Source organism: Gossypium hirsutum, chromosome A07, assembly GCF_007990345.1.
Source record: "Gossypium hirsutum isolate 1008001.06 chromosome A07, Gossypium_hirsutum_v2.1, whole genome shotgun sequence".
In the NCBI taxonomy this organism is placed as follows: Eukaryota; Viridiplantae; Streptophyta; class Magnoliopsida; order Malvales; family Malvaceae; genus Gossypium; species Gossypium hirsutum.
In genome coordinates this window covers 88,642,107-88,661,881 of record NC_053430.1, presented here as the reverse complement: position 1 = coordinate 88,661,881, position 19,775 = coordinate 88,642,107, and the positions used below count along the sequence as shown (strand labels likewise).

General features: G+C 42.3%; 1 protein-coding gene across 1 annotated transcript in view; it reads right to left on the bottom strand.

The window, feature by feature from the left end:
- The window catches only part of LOC121203759 (uncharacterized), a 15,693-nt gene extending 3,724 nt beyond the window's left edge, over window positions 1-11,969 (bottom strand). The window contains exons 1-3 of the mRNA XM_041074210.1: window positions 11,845-11,969; window positions 10,206-11,661; window positions 9,368-10,030 (exon numbers count right to left, since the gene is read on the bottom strand). Of these exons, the coding sequence (XP_040930144.1) occupies window positions 9,368-10,030; window positions 10,206-11,661; window positions 11,845-11,969 (2,244 nt within the window). The remainder of the gene's footprint in view (window positions 1-9,367; window positions 10,031-10,205; window positions 11,662-11,844) is intronic.
- Between the last annotated feature and the right edge of the window lie 7,806 nt (window positions 11,970-19,775).

Here is a 19,775-nt window from a genome sequence, read left to right as displayed (position 1 = left end):
AAGGAAAATTAACGGCACTTGATTTGGAGTTTTGTAGCTCTAGTTATAAATAATTTAGTGACTGCTGCTCAGGAAGATAGCTTGCAGTGAAATTATGATTATGTGGTAAACATTGACAAAAATTTGTTAATGAGTTGCTTATTGTTTTCTTATAAGCTTACTATGATTTGTAGGTGTGGTTGGCCGAATATTGTAAGGGGTTAATACGTAGTTTGTATTTGAATAGTTAGATTAACGTGTTAGTAATCCAATTGTAGGCGGTTCGTGTGTGGATCTCGTCAGCATATCGTCGCAAACAGGTGTGTAACTAACACCCTCTTTCTTAGTCTAGATCAGCAAAAATCGAAAAGCCGAAATGCCGAAAACCAATATTTTGTAGATTTACGAGTGCGCGAATACTCGTGAGGTAAATCGATTAATGTTTTTGGTGAGCTGCAATGTTTGGACTGCAAAGTGCATGATTTCTGTGCCCTCGATATTTTTGGGCTTAATGAGCCAAAATTGGGATGATGGGCCAACGAGCCCAATTCAGTAAGAACCCTCGGTACGTGATTCTGTTAGTACGTGAAAGGTAGAAATATGCATGAAAAACCCTAAAATAGATAAATTACTAAAATACCTTTAAAAGTGGAAAATTTACAGTTTTGCCCTTAAGAGATAAATTACCGAAATAACCCTAGGGTTAAACTGACCTAAATGCATGTTTGACTGTTGTTATTTACTGCATGCCATGTTGTTATTATCTGATGCATGGGACTGGGATATTGACGGAGGAAGTACTGAAAGTGGCTTGTCCACGTACTGGAGGCTTTGCCTCAATTTACTACTAACTGAGCAGCAAGGCTGCAACTGTGAAGTGTTGGGCTGGGTGGGTTGAGCTATTCCCCACATGGAGTGTATGGCTGGTACGGGTGGAGTGTAGTGGTTGGTGGGTTGAGTAGTCTCCCCAAATGGGCTTGCATATGTTTATTGATGTTGCATGTATTTTGATATGGGCCTATGGGCCATACTGTTATCTAAATAAGGGGCTAAGGCCCAGTTTATTGTAATCTGAAAAGGTCTCTGGCCCAGTATCACTGTTACCTGAATGGGCTCAGGCCCAATGGGCTTGAGCTGACTTGGGCTTTGAATGGGTTTTCCTTACACACTGAGTTTCCCCAAACTCACCCCTTCTTTAACCTTGCAAGTGAGCCTTGATGTGGGTGACTTGGAGCCGAAGGGGATTCAGAGTGGCCATGGTGAATACTTTTGGGTTTGAAAAAGAGACTGGTTTTCTTAAGTTATTTTTAATTACTATTTAATTTTTGGGTTGTAAAAATGCCATTTTAACTTTATTTTCTTCTTTGATTTTCTGGGATTATATTATTTTAAACAACTTTAAATTGATGGATACTAATTCAAATGGGCTAGACTTAGGGCGTGATTTCAAAACTATACTTGTTTTTTTTTAAATAACACGACGTCACGAATATTCGATTTACCAAAGATAATCACTCAAAGAAATTTCAACTTGTTATAACCAAGTGTGGCAATGGATGTGGGCACGTCTAGGATTGGATCCAATCGGAGAGCTTGGTGCTTAAGCAGCCTTCATGGCTCACCTCCTCTGTTATGGATACCTACCTAGTGCCCAGCTTCCATTCACTTGGTTAGTTTGAAAAAAGTCGGCATTTAAAACACTGAAAAGGGAACACAGGTTTTTGACTTCAATGTGGCACGTCGGATTCGGGCTTAACGTCTGGACCAGGTTTGGGGTGCTACATTTAGTGGTATCAGAGCCTAGGTTGCAACAACTCGGCTGTGGAATGGGTTTACAAAAACAAAGATTTTCAAAAGCGAAAATTTTATAAAGAATGCAAAAAACTCGATTTTCAAAATTTAGATCTTTAGAAGGTGGCATTCCGAATCTCTGGCTCAAGTTTGTAAGTATTCTGAATTTTTTTGAATATTTTCTTGAATTATCTGTCTGTACTAAAATCCTGCTAGGATACTCTAGATAGGATGATACTGAAACCATAGAAAAATTTGATAAGAGACTGAAACTGTAGCTAGACTTCGATTCTGCAAAAACAAACTCTGAATTACTATCTGATTCATAAAACATCTATAATAAACACTGGAATATTGAATCAATGCATAAAAATTCGTAATCAAGTTAATACGATATAAGTACAAGAGCCGTTCGTGGAAGAGGTTGTGGACGGGGCTGAGGAAGTGCTCGAGCGAGATCTTCGTCTTCAGGACATATGCCGGCGGTGGATGCACCGATACCACCGGCAAAAGAGGTAGAGTCTTATGATCGCGGCGTGTTCTGGAAAGGGTTGCCGTGGCAAGTACGGGCAATGGAGTTCGGGGATCTATTTTTGAATAACTTCGGGCTGACGGAGAGGAGATCTTTAGGGGCGTGTCTGGTACAGCCCCGAATGTGGCGGAATATTGGTTGGAGGCCACAGAACGGATTATGGACAACTTGGACTGCTCTGAGGAGATTGTGAGTGGGGTATCTGTACTAAGTCCTTTGGGTCACTCGGTTAGGGTAGACAAACTGTATAGGGATGTACCCTTAGAAACTCAAGGTAGGATTTTCCCTGGAGATCTGATGGAGTTATCGTTTGGAGAGTTTGACCTCATTCTGGGAATGGACTAGCTTGTTAAGCATAGGGCGACTTTGGATTGTGCTGCAAAACGAATGGTGTTAAGGACCATGGAGGGTGAGGAGGTTATGATGATAGGCAAGTGAAGGGATTATTTGTCCAATGTGGTGTCAGCATTAAGAGTCAAAAAGTGGATTCGGAAAGGTTATGAGACCTATTTGGCATTTGTAAGTCAGTCGGAAGGGGAGGGATTGTCAGTGGATAAGGTTAGGACTGTAAAGGAGTTCCAAGATGTTTTTCGGAGGAGCTTCCAAGATTGCCTCCGAACCGAGAAGTTGAGTTTGGAATAAATTTGTTGCCTGGAACGGCGCCCATGTCCATCGCACCGTATAGGATGGCACCGAAGGAGTTAGTGGAGTTAAAGGCTCAAATTCAAGAGTTGTTGGATAGGGGCTTCATTAGGCCAAGCGTGTCTCCATGGGGAACACTGGTGCTATTTGTGACGAAAAAGGACGGGACAATACGCATGTGCATCGATTACCGCCAGTTGAACAAACTGACGATAAAGAACAAATACCCTCTGCTAAGGATTGATGATTTATTTGACCAAATTAGAGGAGCTTCTGTATTTTCTAAGATCGACCTCCGATCTGGATATCATTAGTTAAGGGTCAAGGAGGCGAATATCCATAAGACGGCATTCAAAACTCGGTATGGTCATTACGAGTTTTTGGTTATGCCATTTGGACTGACGAACGCTCCTGCAACATTTATGGATCTGATGAATCAGGTGTTTCAGCCATTCTTGGATCGATTCGTAGCCGTCTTCATTGATGATATCCTGGTATATTCTGAAACTGAAGCGAAACATGATGAGCATCTCCGTATAGTGCTGCAAGTGTTAAGGGAGAAGGAACTCTTTGCGAAGTTCAGCAAGTGTGAATTTTGTTTGAGGGAGGTAACCTTCTTAGGACATGTGGTCTCTGCCAAAGGGATTAAGGTGGACCCTCAAAAGATTGAAGCAAATTTGGAGTGGAAGCCATCTAGGACGGTGTCAGAAATTCGAAGTTTCCTAGGGTTGGCAGGGTATTACAGAAGGTTTGTGGAAGGTTTTTCTGTGATGGCAGCACCTTTGACAAAACTCATAAGGAAAGGAGTACCATTTTTATGGACTAAGAAGTAGTAGGAAGCTTTTGAGAAGTTGAAGAAAGTTCTGACTGAAGCACCTGTGTTAATTCAGCCGGAGTCTGGGAAGGATTTTACGGTGTACAGTGACGCATCACACGTGGGTTTGGGCTGCGTGTTAATGCAGGAGGGTAAGGTGGTTGCATATGCATCACGACAGCTTAAACCTCACGAAGGGAACTATCCTACTCATGATTTGGAGTTGGCGGCAGTGATATTTGCACTTAAGATTTGGAGACATTACTTGTACGGGGAGAGGTGTATTATATACACAGACCACAAGAGTCTTAAGTATTTGTTGACTCAGAAGGAGCTGAACCTTAGGCAAAGGAGATGGATTGAGTTGCTTAAGGATTATGACTGTTCGATCGAGTATCACCCAGGCAAGGCAAATGTGGTAGCCAATGCTTTAAGTCGTAGAACCGTATCTGATCTGAGAGAAATGTTTGCTCGTTTGAGTCTGTATGATGATGGCAGTTTGTTAGCTGAATTGCAAGTAAGGCCAACGTGTGTGGACCAGATTAAGGAAAAGCAGTTGGAAGATGAGTCTTTGGTTGCTCGTTTTCAACAAGTTAAGGAAGGGGAAACTTCTGAGTTCGGTTTAAATGGTGATAGAGTTCTGTGTTTCCGAGGAAGAATTTGTGTTCTGAGGGACTTTGATTTAAGGCAGACAATATTGAAGGAAGCTCATGGGGGACTATGTGCCATGCATCCTGGAGGGAATAAGTTGTATCACGACTTGCGAGAATTGTACTGGTGGCCTGGACTTAAGCGAGAAGTAACAGAGTTTGTAGGAAAATGTCTGACATGCCAACAAGTGAAAGCTGAGCATCAATTACTTTCTAGACTGTTACAGCCGGTGAAGATACCACTTTGGAAGTAGGAGGGGGTAACCATGGACTTTGTGAGTGGGTTGCCTTTGACACCATCAAAGAAAGACTCGGTGTGGGTGATTGTGGATAGGTTGACCAAATCAGCCCATTTCATACCTGTACATACTGACTTTTCGCTTCAAAAGTTAGCCAAGCTATATGTGGCGGAGATTGTACGACTTCATGGGGTCCCAGTTTTGATTGCCTCTGACGGGGATCCCAGATTCACATCTCGATTTTGGCAAAAGTTGCATGAGGCGTTGGGGATGCGATTGAACTTTAGTACAGCTTTCCATCCCCAGACTGATGGTCAATCGGAAAAGGTCATTCAGATTCTAGAGGACATGTTGAGGGGATACGTGATTGACTTTCGAGGTAGTTGGGAGGATTACTTGCCGTTGGCAGAATTTGCGTACAATAACAGTTACCAGGCGAGTATTCGAATGGCACCATATGAAGCACTGTATGGATGAAGGTGTCGTACACCTAGTTGTTGGACCAAACTAGGAGAGCGACAAGTTTTTGGACCAGAGTTGGTAGCTGATACTGAGGATAAGGTCAGAATAATTAGGGACCGGTTAAAAGAAACATCTGATAGGAAAAAGTCGTATACAGATTTGAAGCATAAGGAGATTGAGTACTCAGTAGGTGATATGGTCTTCTTAAAGGTTTCTCCTTGGAAGAAGATATTAAGGTTTGGTAAGAAGGGCAAGTTGAGTCCGCGGTTCATTGGGCCTTATCGGGTTTTGAAGCGAGTAGGCCCAGTGGCTTATCAATTGGAATTACCTCCAGAGTTAGAAAGGATTCACAATGTTTTTCACGTCTCCATGTTAAGGCGTTATTGTTCTGACCCGGCTCATGTCCTGCAAGTTGCAGAGATTGAAGTAAGGACTGATTTGACCTTTGAGGAAGAACCCATACAAATTTTAGATCGAGAGGTTAAAGTTCTAATAAGGAAGTCGGTTCTGTTGGTAAAAGTACTGTGGCGTAATCATGGAAGGGAAGAAGCTACTTGGGAATCAGAAGAGACTATGCGTCAACAATACCCTCAACTAGTTGGATCAGGTAAATTTCGAGGATGAAATTTCTTTAAGGAGGGTAGAGTTGTAACGCCCCAATTTTCGGGAATTCTGTGAATGTTGGCATAGGTTTAATTATGTTAGTGGGCCTCTAGAAGGCCCAAGCTTAAGATAGAACCCGACAATTTTAGTTAATTTTTGTTCTATAAGAAAAAGGGGTGAAATTATGAAATAGGACCTATGTGAAAATGTTTGAAAATGCTATAGGCTAAATTGAAGTGGCCAAATAAATAGGAGTGCAAAATAGGAGGATTTGCATGACAAACCTCCCATTTTACATGAAGTGGCCAGCCATCATGTTGTTGCAGACAAAATGTGCACTTGATATCCATAATTTATGGTACAAATTGATACAAATTGAGAATGGGTTAGGTAAATGTTCCATGATAATGGGTTAGGTAAATGTTTCATGATAATGGGTTAGGTAAATGTTCCATGATAATGGGTTAGGTAAATGTTCCATGATGGGAATTTCATGTCTTTTGTATTAAAGAATTAAATGGATGAAATATGAAATTTTATTAAAAGAAAAAGGGGTGAAAAGAACAAAGTTTTGTCCATCTTTGTTCATCATAGCCGAAAGTTAGAGAAGAGAAAGGAGAGGAGAAAGCTCTTGAATGTTCGGTCACTTGGGGAAGAAAATTGAAGGTAAGTTCATGGTAGTTTGCTTCTATCTTGATGTTCATGAGTTCTTCTTAATTCTACCTTAACTCTTGAAGCATATTTTGGTTTTTGGTTGTGTTTTGAGCATTTGGTCATGAATTAAAATGAAGGAAATTGTTGTTGTTTCATGTTCTTTTGATGAAAAATTGAAGATAGGTGAAGTTGAGCCAAACAAATGAGCATGCATGTGCCTTAGATGCTAAGGGGAAAAATCGGCTAACATGTTATGCTTTAAAATGATGAAATGGAGATTATACTTAAGTAAAATCATAGATATGTGATGATTGATTGGTGATATATATGTTTAAATAACAAGCATGCAAGTTAGGTGTGAAAGAGTGATTTGGTAATAAATCTGCTTGGGACAGCAGCAGTAACGTGAATTTGGAAAATCACCATAAATTGTGGGAGATGAGTTAGAAGCTACATAAATTATGTAATTAAAGCTTAATGAGTCTAGTTTCAAATGGAATAAACAAGAACATATTTTGAATTCTGTACAATGAGAAATTTGATTCGTAATGAAGAGTGGTCAGATTAGTCAAACAGTAAAACATGGGAAACTTTAAGAAAAATCTGGTATTGATTGGCCATACGAAATATTCTGAAAATTTTATGGATAGAAGATATGTGAGTCTATTTTCAGGGAAAATTAACAACACTTGATTTGGAGTTTCGTAGCTCTAGTTATAAATAATATAGTGACTGTTGCTCAGGAAGACAGCTTGCAGTGAAATTATGATTATGTGGTAAACATTGACAAAAATTTGTTAATGAGTTGCTTATTGTTTTCTTATAAGCTTACTATGATCTGTAGATGTGGTTGTCCGAATATTGTAAGGGGTTAATACGTAGTTTGTATTTGAATAGTTAGATTAACGTGTTAGTAATCCAATTGTAGGCGGTTCGTGTGTGGATCTCGTCAGCATATCGTCGCAAACAGGTGTGTAACTAATACCCTCTTTCTTAGTCTAGATCGGCAAAAGCCGAAAAGTCGAAATGCCGAAAACCAGTATTTTGTAGATTTGCGAGTGTGCGAATGCTCGTGAGGTAAATCGATTAATGTTTTTGGTAAGCTGTAATGTTTGGACAGCAAAGTGCATGATTTATGTGCCCTCGATATTTTTGGGCTTAATGGGCCAAAATTGGAATGATGGGCCAACGGGCCCAATTCGGTAAGAACCTTCGGTACGTGATTCTGATAGTACGTGAAAGCTAGGAATATGCATGAAAAACCCTAAAATAGATAAATTACTGAAATACCTTTAAAAGTGAAAAATTTACAATTTTACCCCTAGGAGATAAATTACCGAAATACCCTTAGGGTTAAATTGACCTAAATGCATGTTTGACTGTTGTTATTTACTGCATGTCATGTTGTTATTATCTGATGCATGGGACTGGGATATTGACGGAGGAAGTACTGAAAGTGGCTTGTCCACGTACTGGAGGCTTTGCCTCAATTTACTGTTAACTGAGCAGCAAGGCTGCAACTGTGGAGTGTTGGGCTGGGTGGGTTGAGCTATTCCCCACATGGAGTGTATGGCTGGTACGGGTGGAGTGTAGTGGTTAGTGGGTTGAGTAGTCTCCCCAAATGGGCTTGCATATGTTTATTGATGTTGCATGTATTTTGATATGGGCCTATGGGCCATACTGTTATCTGAATAAGGGCTAAGGCCCAATTTATTGTAATCTGAAAAGGGCTCTGGCCCAGTATCACTGTTACCTGAATGGGCTTAGGCCCAATGGGCTTGAGCTGACTTGGGCTTTGAATGGGTTTTCCTTACACACTGAGTTTCCCCAAACTCACCCCTTCTTTAACCTTGCAGGTGAGCCTTGATGTGGGTGACTTGGAGCCGGAGGGGATTCAGAGTGGCCATGGTGAATACTTTTGGGTTTGAAAAAGAGACTGGTTTTCTTAAGTTATTTTTAATTACTATTTAATTTTTGGGTTGTAAAAAGGCCATTTTACCTTTATTTTCTTCTTTGATTTTCTGGGATTATATTATTTTAAACAACTTTAAATTGATGGATACTAATTCAAATGGGCTAGACTTAGGGCGTGATTTCAAAACGATACTTATTTTTTTTAAACAACACGACGTCACGAATATTTGATTTACCAAAGATAATCACTCAAAGAAATTTCAACTTGTTATAACCAAGTGTGGCAATGGATGTGGGCATGTCTAGGATTGGATCCAATCGGAGAGCTTGGTACTTAAGCAGCCTTCATGGCTCACCTCCTCTGTTATGGATACCTACCTGGTGCCCAGCTTCCATTCACTTGGTTAGTTTGACAAAAGTCGGCTTTTAAAACACTGAAAATGGAACACGGGTTTTTAACTTCAGTGCGGCACGTCGGATTCGGGCTTAACGTCTAGGCTGGGTTTGGGGTGCTACAATAGCAATGCATAAGCCACCGCAGGAGAACTTATCCCGATATAGGGAACTTGGTCCTGGAGTCATTGGCTACATTTCTATGAGCACGTGCTTGACCGGTCGAAAAATCATCACCCCGGCCACTAGCACCGGTGATCGACCCACCACCGTTGGTGAGTCATTGCGGGACAATCCGGCCCCGTGGGGGCTGCGGACGCACCCCACCTCGGGTTGGAGGGGAGGCACGTCGGGGGGCAGCAAATCTCTACCCCTTAAAGAGCTAAAAAAATTCATCAATCTGCTACCAAGCAACATTCTTTTTTTAAACAAAAAACGACCACAAAGGTCAACACATATTATTAAGTAACATCATCAATTACAGCATCATGAATTTCCGAAGGATAATACATATAAAAAAACAATTTTTGGCCTCACTACGCATATTCTTACAAATTAAATGGGCTACATTATTACAAGACCGTTCGGTCCAAATTAAACTGGCAGATTTAAAAAATGTGAAAGCTGCTGTACAATCCTTAAGCCGTGCGCCTATGATCGTGACATCATTTGCCAAATTATTAAGCCTGTTGACCAGCCCAGCATGATCCGTCTCAAAAAGAACATGATCTTTTATTTTTAATTTGCGTGCCACGTCAATGCTTTCCTCAAAGGCCACGCATTCGGCCTCTTCCACTGACCGACTGCCCACTTTAAAACCCCCACCGCCACCCAAAACAAAACCTTCTTCATCTCTTATTACCGTCCCATACCCGATTCTGGTTTCCCCAACTGTAGCATCAAAATTTATTTTTAAAAAACCTTTCGGAGGTTTAACCCACCTCTTCTCCACTATATTTTGTGAGATTAATGGTTCATGCAGCATATTACAAATCCGGAACTCCTTGCTCAGGTTGCTAGCCCTTTCCCATATTAGCTGCGCCTCCTCTTCTTTTCCTCTAAAGATGAAGTTATTCCTATTATTCCAACAGTTCCATAAAATTGTCATTAGGTCAGCCATGGCTCTCTTGTCAAGGACACACATCAAGTCTTCCAACCAATCAATGCAATGATCATAAGTTTTAGAAATAAAGCTCCTGGACCATCCCCCTCTCGACAAAACTGCTCTCGACGTTGGACGGTCTCTTAGCGCATGAAGCAATGTTTCGACATCGGCTCCACACCTCTGGCATCTTTTGTTAAAATCGAGTCTAATGGATGCGATCTTTCCATTTGTCGGAAGAATTTCATGTCCCACCTGCCACGTAAAAACACGGACCTTCGGTAAAGTGTCGAGTTTCCATAGAGCTCTCCAAAAAAAACCTATGAGGACCATATCCTATTTCTTTCAACAACAGCCATGAGTAGGCAGACTTTGAAGTAAAACATCCATGAGTACTGTGAAACCATATTATTTTATCTTCCTGACCCACATCTCCAATAGGGATGTCACAAATCTTATCACCCCAGTCTTGCCCATACGCTTGCTTAACTTTATTCACATCCCAACTTCTTCTATCCACGTGCCAGAGATCTTTCACATACTTTTCATTATGGTTGAGAGTGTTGCTTATGACCACAGCCCCATTTAGCCCTTCCACCCCCCAATTATCAGCCCAAATATTTATCTTCTCTCCATTACCAACCTGCCACCCAAAGCCATCTTTAAAGGCTTCCACCGCTTTCGCAATGCTTGACCAAGTGAAAGAAGCTTTGTCAACCTTTTTAGCATGGAAAATATTCCCATCAGGGAAGTGCTTCGAAGATAGCACTTTGAAACAAAGAGAATCTGTATTGTTTAAAAGTCTCCACACTTGACGCCCTAAGAGAGCAAGGTTGAACAGTCTAACATCTCTAATTCCAAGGCCTCCCATGCCTTTCGGTTTGCATAAAGTTTTCCATGGGATCATTGTCCAGAATCTACCTTTGTCTTTACTCGACCACCATGTTTTACTCAGCATGGCTTGAATGTCATCAATAACGCCTTTGGGGGCAAAAAAATTTGACATAGCATACGTAGGAATAGATTGAATGACTGCTTTAATGAAGACTTCTTTTCCCCCGAAAGATAGCAACCTCTTTGTCCAACTGTTTATCCTACAAGACATTCTATTAGTGATCTCTTTGAAAGCCTCTGTTTTCTGCTTACCAATAGGAATAGGAAGGCCTAGATAATTGTTTAATTTTTCCACCACCGTCATGCCTAGCAAATCACTAAAAATTGTTCTTTGAGCTCTTGGAGTATTGGGACTAAATAAGACCATTGACTTTTCAAAGTTTATTTCTTGACCTGAAATGTTAGAAAAAGTATTAAGCATATTAACAAGACATTCAATATCGCTCCTTTTATTCCTGTCAAACAAAAGTGCACCGTCAGCAAAGAACAGGTGATTTATTCTAGAGCCTTCCCTACTAGCCCGGATGCCTCTTAAGGTGTTATTCTCCTGAGCATGGATAAGCATTCTCAAGAATGCTTCCATACAAAATAAAAACAAATAAGGGGAGAGGGGATCAGCTTGACGGAGGCCCCTCTCAGGCACAAAAATATCAGATAGAATATTATTGCATTTGACTGTATAAGTAATCGAGCGAACGCATTCCATAATTTTGGCAATCCATTTTTCCGCAAATCCCATCTTCTTCATCACTTTTTTAACAAAATTCCACTCTACTCGGTCATATGCTTTACTCATGTCAAGCTTGACAATGAGACCTTTATTAGGGCCGTTTTTAGAACTTTGAAGATAATGGAGGAGTTCATGCGCTATCAGAACATTATCATGTATCATCCTCCCTGGCACAAATGCGTTCTGATTTTGACTAATACAACTGGGTAGGGCAGCTTTTAGCCGATTAGCAAGCACCTTAGAAATGATCTTGTAGACAAACCTGCAAAGGCTAATAGGGCATTAATTAGTAAGCTCACAAGGATTTTTAATTTTAGGAATTAAAATGATCATAGTTTCGTTAACACTAGAGATATTTTTGTTCCCATTAAGAACTCCTAAGCAGTAGCTAATAGTATCATTTCCCACAATGTCCCAATGATGCTTAAAAAAACTTCCCTATAACCCGTCAATTCCAGGGGCTTTATTAGGATCCATCTGCTTAATAGCCTGAAGAACCTCCTTCTCCGTGTAGTCCATACAAAGCCATTCATTTGTTTCCCTCGTCACACATTCCTTAATTAAAGGCATCTACTGGGTATTAGCATTTTGACCGTTTGACCGAAATAGTTTCACAAAATAATCTTTAGCCACCTTGTTTATATCCTTGTTATTCGACACCCACTTCCCTTCCGCGTCTTTAAGCTTCTCTATAATATTCTTTTTTAGCCGACCAGTGGCTTTAGCATGGAAATACCTAGTATTTCTATCTCCCTCCCTAAGCCATTTTGATCGAGACCTTTGTGCCTAGTAACTTTCCTCCCTAGCATAGAGAAAGTCAAGCCTTCTCCAAGTCTCCTTTAACGTGCGCCCACTTTTCTCTCTGCTCACAGAGTCAATGATCCAGTCTATATGTTTCTCCAAATTTTGCATGTCCCTCTTCAATTTTCCATATTTCTTCTTCTGCCAAGGACCAAGGGCCGACCTAACTCTTTCGATCTTCTCCCCAAAATCAGTAGCATCCCTGTTCCAAGCTCTTTCAATAACGTTTTTTGCCTCCTCATCACCCGCCCAATAAACATCAAACTTGAAACACAATCTTTTATCATTTGGATAATCCTTCGGTTTTCGACCCCACAGGTCTAAGATAATAGCATCATGATCCGACTGGGTTTGTCTCACCACCTTGGTATATATGAAAGGAAAATTTTCAACCACTGAAACTGAGCTAATGAACCTATCGATTCTTTCCTTTATCAAACCCCCCACTCCTATTATTAACCCATGTAAACCAACCGCTGTCAGGTTTAATATCCACAAGAGCCAGTTTGTCTATAACATCTTTAAACTCATTCATTTGCGCCCTCACACCCCTACGCCCTTCTTTTTTCTCAGCATCGTTCAAAATAGCATTAAAATCTACCCCGACAATCCACTCCTCCCTAACAGACTCTCCAACCCTCCGCAAAATATCCCATGAGCTGCTCCTAAGATTCGAGTTCGCGCCCATAAAATCCTGTAACCCTTATATTTTTGTTGTTCTCCAGTTTTACCATTGAATCAATGTGATGCTTAGAGTAGTTTTGAATAGAGACATTCATCCCCTCCCTCCACATCAGCGCAAGACCGCCACTCCGACCTTCAGAATTAACCGCTAACCCATTCTGCATCCTACATTTGTTTTGGACTCTATGAAAATCATTGGCAGACATTTTTGTCTCGCTAAGAAAGATGAGATCAGGATTATTAGCTGGGAGAAGTTGTTTTAACTCCCTTAGCTTTGCGGGGTTCCCCAAACCGGGACAATTCTAGCACATAAACTTCATTTGTTAACGACAACCCACGAGACTGCTACCTTTAAACAAGAATAAGAGTGCCAGGGAGACTGATGAACACTTTTGCTATTGTCGCCTCCCCCAACCTCAACAAGAAACGCCCCAAGAATAGAGAAAATGGAACCCCAAAATCCGCCACCGGGAACAGAGTAAAGAGATAGTCCAAGTGTCACGGACTTAGAGTTTTCCCACGCGATCCGTGCGGCCTTAGGCAGTTTCTCTGCTCAAAACGCCTAAGTCAGCCTAACTTGTAACAAAATAAGATTCAGCAGCAAAAACACCCAAGTCAACTTCACTCGCAACAATAAAGGATTCAATAGAATTCCCTTAAGATTTTCACGAAGAACAACAGAAGAACGAAGTAAGAACGAGCCTTGAAAGATGAACAAAAGCAAGAACACTTGAGAGAAAAGTTTGAGTGAATACTCTCAAAATTCTTATTAATAACTCAATGAATATACAATGAGCAAAGAGGTCTCTATTTATAGTTGAGCCTCACAGTATATCAATAGCTATAATTAAAAGCTGAATACAATTAGAACTCTAAGCTTACATAACCAGCTATATACAAATAGAACTCTAAGATTCCATAATTATATCTTCTAGAACACTTCCCATTTCTATCAGGCTCTTGAGATGGGCTTTTAATCTCTCCAATCACCGGGCCAGTTTGGTTGGGCCAGTTTGGTTGGGCTAAATGACCTCCCTCGAACACGATGGATCGCACCAGTTTGTCATGGTTGCGAGCACCGACGCGCAACCCATGACATTCTCCCCCACTTGTTCTAGCGATGCCCTCGTCGCATCCTCCTTATGGAACTGGTCAATCTTCCCTTGGAACTGCCACAATGCCTCAGCAGGTTCCCAACTTACTTCACTATCAGGAAGTCCCTTCCATCGAACTAAGTACTCATGCTGTGGTCGGTGGTACTTTCGTCTAATTACCCGATCTGCCTCAATGTTTTCTACTTCACGATCATACGAGACTTTTACCCCCATCGGTGCTCGTTCGGACTTGCCTCGATTCGGATCTTCTTGATCCTCATGAAACGGCTTAAGCATGCTTACATGGAAGACTGGGTGTACTTTAAGTTTTGGTGGCAACTCCAGCCTGTAGGCCACCTTGCCCACTCTCTTCACAACTTTAAACGGCCCTTCATACCTTCGCACAAGACCCTTGTGCAAACTAGTATATCGTAAAATCAAGTGTAGTTTAGCAAGGACTGAGTCACCCACTTGAAATTGTACATCCCTTCGGTTCTGATCGGCCCACTTCTTGCTACGCTTACTTGCCTTGTGTAAACAAGCTCTAGCCAAGTCATTCTTCTCTTGCCAATCTTTTGCGAATCAATAGGCTGCCGGATTTTGTCCTGTGTAATGGGTCACAACAGCGTTGGGTGTGAGTGGCTGTTGACCCGTCACTATTTCAAATGGACTTTGATTCGTGGTCCCACTTTGCTGCAAGTTATATGAAAATTGGGCCACATCCAGCAACTTTGGCCAATCCCTTTGTGTGGCACTCACATAGTACCGAAGATACGTCTCCAACAGTGCATTTACTCGTTCAGTTTGCCCATCGGTTTGTGGATGCATGCTCGTGGGGAAGTTCAAATCTGAGCCCATTGACTTGAACAACTCCGTCCAGAACCGACCAGTAAATCGACCATCTCGATCGCTGATAATAGATAGTGGCACTCCCCAATATTTCACCACGTGTCTAAAGAATAACCGAGCTGCTTCTTCAGCAGGGCACTTTTTGGTCACCGGAATAAAAGTCGCATACTTTGAAAACCTGTCCACCACAACAAGAATACTAGCAAACCCGTCAGACTTAGGCAAACCAATGATAAAATCCATGGATAAACTCTCCCATGGCCTTTCTGGGACTGGCAGGGGTTGAAGCAAGCCGGCTGGAGTCTTTAACTCAACCTTGTCTTGTTGGCACACTAGACAAGTTTTCACATAGGTTTCCACATCAGCACCCATGTGAGGCCAATAATAGCGATCCTCCAAAAGGGCCAAAGTGCGATGCATCCCTGGATGGCCTGCCCATTTCGAGTCATGACATTCCTTCATGACTTCCTTACGGAGTTTCCCATAATGGGGCACATAGAGGCGGTGTCCATGAGTGTATACTAGCTCCCCATCAAGCCAAAATCTTCTTGTTTTTCCCTCCTTGGCAAGCTCAATCAAATTTTTGGCCGTAGGATCATGGGACAATCCCTCTCGAATGCGTTCCAACAAAGAGCCATCAGGTTGACTGATTGCTGTGAATTCCATCTTACGACTAAGTGCATCAGCAACATTGTTGGCACTTCCTGGTTTATATTCCATTGTGAAATCAAACTCTGCTAGTAAAACCTGCCAACGAGCCTGCTTAGGAGACAACTTTTTCTGGGTTAGAAAGTAACTATTGGCAACATTGTCGGTAAGGACCACGAACCTGGAACCCAATAAATAATGTCTCCATGTGCGCAAGCAGTGTACTACCACAGTCATCTCTTTCTCTTGGACCGTATATCTACGTTCCGTCTCGTTAAGCTTTCGACTCTCGAAAGTAATTGGGTGTCCATCTTGCATCAGCACTCCCCCAATAGTATAATTTGATGCATCTGTACGTACCTCGTAAGGCTTCGTAAAATTCAGCAAGACAAGTACGGGCTCCCTCGTCATTTCTTGCTTCAATTGGTTGAAGGCCTTCTCACATTCTGGATTCCAATCCCATACCTTCCCCTTCTTCAACATGTCCGTCAAGGGAGTGGTAATTTTGGAGTAGCCTTCGACAAAGCGGCGATAGTAATTTGCCAATCCAAGGAAAGATCTCAACTCTGTTACCTTGGTTGGAGGCTCCCACTCTGAAATGGCTCGAATCTTATTTTTATCCATTCGGATCTTACCGCCTCCGACAATGTGGCCTAAGAATGACACCTCTTGTTGGGCAAATGAGCATTTCTCCTCCTTGACGAACAGCTCATTTTCCCTCAAAGTCTGGAACACCTCCCTCAAGTGTCTTACGTGCTCTTCAAGCGACTTGCTATAGACCACAATATCGTCAAGGTAAACAACCACAAAACGATCAAGAAAGGGTTGAAGTACCTTATTCATTAGGGTGCAGAATGTAGCTGGGGCATTCGTGAGTCCGAAAGGCATCACAAGGAACTCATACGAACCGTACCGTGTTACACAAGCTGTCTTTTGTTCGTCCCCCTCGACTCTCCGAACTTGATGATACCTCGATCTCAAATCTAACTTGGTAAACCATCTTGCACTACCAAGCTGGTCGAACAAATCTACGATAAGAGGAATAGGATACCTATTCTTCACGGTGATCTTGTTTAGAGCTCGATAATCGATGCACATTCTTAAGGACCTATCGTGCTTCTTTTGGAACAACACTGGCGCACCATATGGGGATTTAGATGGTCTAATGAATCCCGCATCCAAAAGTTCCTTCAATTGTTTCCGCAACTCTTCTAATTCTGGCGGAGACATACGATAGGGGGCCCTTGCTGGCGGCACCATATTGGATACTAACTCGATTTTGTGGTCCACCTCCCTCTTGGGTGGCAAACTTTTTGGCAACTGAGCAGGCATTACATCTCGAAATGATTGTAGCAATTGTCCCACTTCTTTCGAGGTCTCACTAGCAGACTCAGCGGTCTCTTCGATCTTCAAGGTGGCTAAATATGAGACTTCATTTCTCCGTACACCTTTAGCAAACTGAATTGCTGACAGTGTTTTTCCCTCAAAACTTCTCTTCCTTGTCACTTTCACCATGCATTGATGTTTCGCATCTGAAATCACCATGTAATTGCTCGAAGGGGCAATAAGAGCTTTAACCTGATCAAGGAAGTTTAGTCCTACCACAAAATCATAGTCATCAAGTGGTATTACCTTAATGGATACCTTCCCTGACCAATTACCGAGCTGAAGATCCACTCCCTTTGCAACCCCCTTGATTGGAATACTTTCCGAGTTCACTGTTTTGATCCGACCCTGTTCATTATCTATCTTGAGGCCTAGTTTACAAGCAGCCTCCCCAGACATGAATAAATTAGAAGCGCCTGTGTCGACGAGCGCATTCAATTTTTTACCGGCCACAATGATGTCTACAAACATCAAACCATGGCTCATTCTATCTTCGACACCCCCTAGTATCGATCTAAGGTTGTTATCCTCCACATCGGACTCCCCCTTTGCTTCCATAGCCTTGAGAGCGGCCTTCTTTGGACAGTCCTTGATCATATGTGGACCCTCACAGTGGAAGCACCTTATAGGCCCACTCTTTCTCTTGTCCCAAGGTTTCTTACCATCGCCGTTCCTACTGGGCCTTTCTTTATCTCCCCCACTATTACCCTTTAATCTGGGTTTAGAAGAATTGGAATTGTCTTTCCTCCTACCAAATTCAGCACGTGATTTTGCTACTGACATAGCCTTGGTGAGCTCTTGAATTCCTTGGCGCTGCAACTCTTGCTTCGCCCACGGTTTTAATCCGTCCATAAAGGAAAAGAATGCCTCTTTCTCCCCCATATCTGAGATTTGGAGCATAAGCTCGCTAAACTCCTGTACATACTCCCTCACAGTGCCTTGTTGCGCAAGCCGACGTAACCTTGCCCGAGCCTCATCCTCGGCATACTCTGGGTAAAACTGTGCTTTGAACTCACATCGAAACTCCTCCCATGTTCCGATTTCAGACCCACCACGTCTCACATCAGTGGACCTACGACGCCACCACAACAAAGCAACGTCAGATAGATACATCGCAGCAGTAGTTACCTTAGTGACATCCTCCGTGATGCCTTTGGCACAGAAGTATTGCTCGATTCCCCACAAAAAGTTGTCCACATCTCTTGCGGACCTTATTCCCTTAAACTCTTTGGGCTTGGGAATATCAATATTGGGCTTGGGTGCGGCAACCGCTAACCCACCATTGCCCAAGGCAACCTTGTAGATTGTGAGTTCACCCTTGAGCTCCGCAATCTCTCCCTTCAAGGCCACCACCATAGCCTCAATGGCATCATCTCTACCAGTCAACTGTTTCATATTATCCGTCACATATTCTTTAAGCTGCTTCTGCATGGACTGCAGCCCATCATGGAGCCTATCATCAACATCTTCAACCCTCTCCTTGATATCCCCCATTGAACTCTCGAGAGTGACGACGCGATCCTCTAAAGCTGACAATATGTCCCTTGAGCGACTAGCTTTCCTAGCCCTCCCACGGGTTTCCACTCCCTCAACTTCTTTTGACATCTTTCAACGGTGGCTTCGAACCTTAGCTCGGATACCAACTATCACGGACTTAGAGTTTTCCCACGCGATCCGTGCGGCCTTAGGCAGTTTCTCTGCTCAAAACGCCTAAGTCAGCCTAACTTGTAACAAAATATGATTCAGCAGCAAAAACACCCAAGTCAACTTCACTCGCAACAATAAAGGATTCAATAGAATTCCCTTAAGATTTTCACGAAGAACAACAGAAGAACAAAGTAAGTACGAGCCTTGAAAGATGAACAAAAGCAAGAACACTTGAGAGAAAAGTTTGAGTGAATACTCTCAAAATTCTTATTAATAACTCAATGAATATACAATGAGCAAAGAGGTCTCTATTTATAGTTGAGCCTCACAGTCTATCAATAGCTATAATTAAAAGCGGAATACAATTAGAACTCTAAGCTTACATAACCAGCTATATACAAATAGAACTCTAAGATTCCATAATTATATCTTCTAGAACACTTCCCATTTCTATCAGGCTCTTGAGATGGGCTTTTAATCTCTCCAATCACCGGGCCAATTTGGTTGGGCCAGTTTGGTTGGGCTAAATGACCTCCCTCGAACACGATGGATCGCACCAGTTTGTCATGGTTGCGAGCAACGACGCGTAACCCATGACATTCTCCCCCACTTGTTCTAGCGATGCCCTCGTCGCATCCTCCTTATGGAACTGGTCAATCTTCCCCTGGAACTGCCACAATGCCTCAGCAGGTTCCCAACTTGCTTCACTATCAGGAAGTCTCTTCCATCGAACTAAGTACTCATGCTGTGGTCGGTGGTACTTTCGTCTAATTACCCGATCTGCCTCAATGTTTTCTACTTCACGATCATACGAGACTTTTACCCCCATCGGTGCTCGTTCGGACTTGCCTCGATTCGGATCTTCTTGATCCTTATGAAACGGCTTAAGCATGCTTACATGGAAGACTGGGTGTACTTTAAGTTTTGGTGGCAACTTCAGCCTGTAGGCCACCTTGCCCACTCTCTTCACAACTTTAAACGGCCCTTCATACCTTCGCACAAGACCCTTGTGCAAACCAGTATATCGTAAAATCAAGTGTAGTTTAGCAAGGACTGAGTCACCCACTTGAAATTGTACATCCCTTCGGTTCTGATCGGCCCACTTCTTGCTACGCTTACTTGCCTTGTGTAAACAAGCTCTAGCCAAGTCATTCTTCTTTTGCCAATCTTTTGCGAATCTATAGGCTGCCGGATTTGGTCCTGTGTAATGGGTCACAACAGCGTTGGGTGTGAGTGGCTGTTGACCCGTCACTATTTCAAATGGACT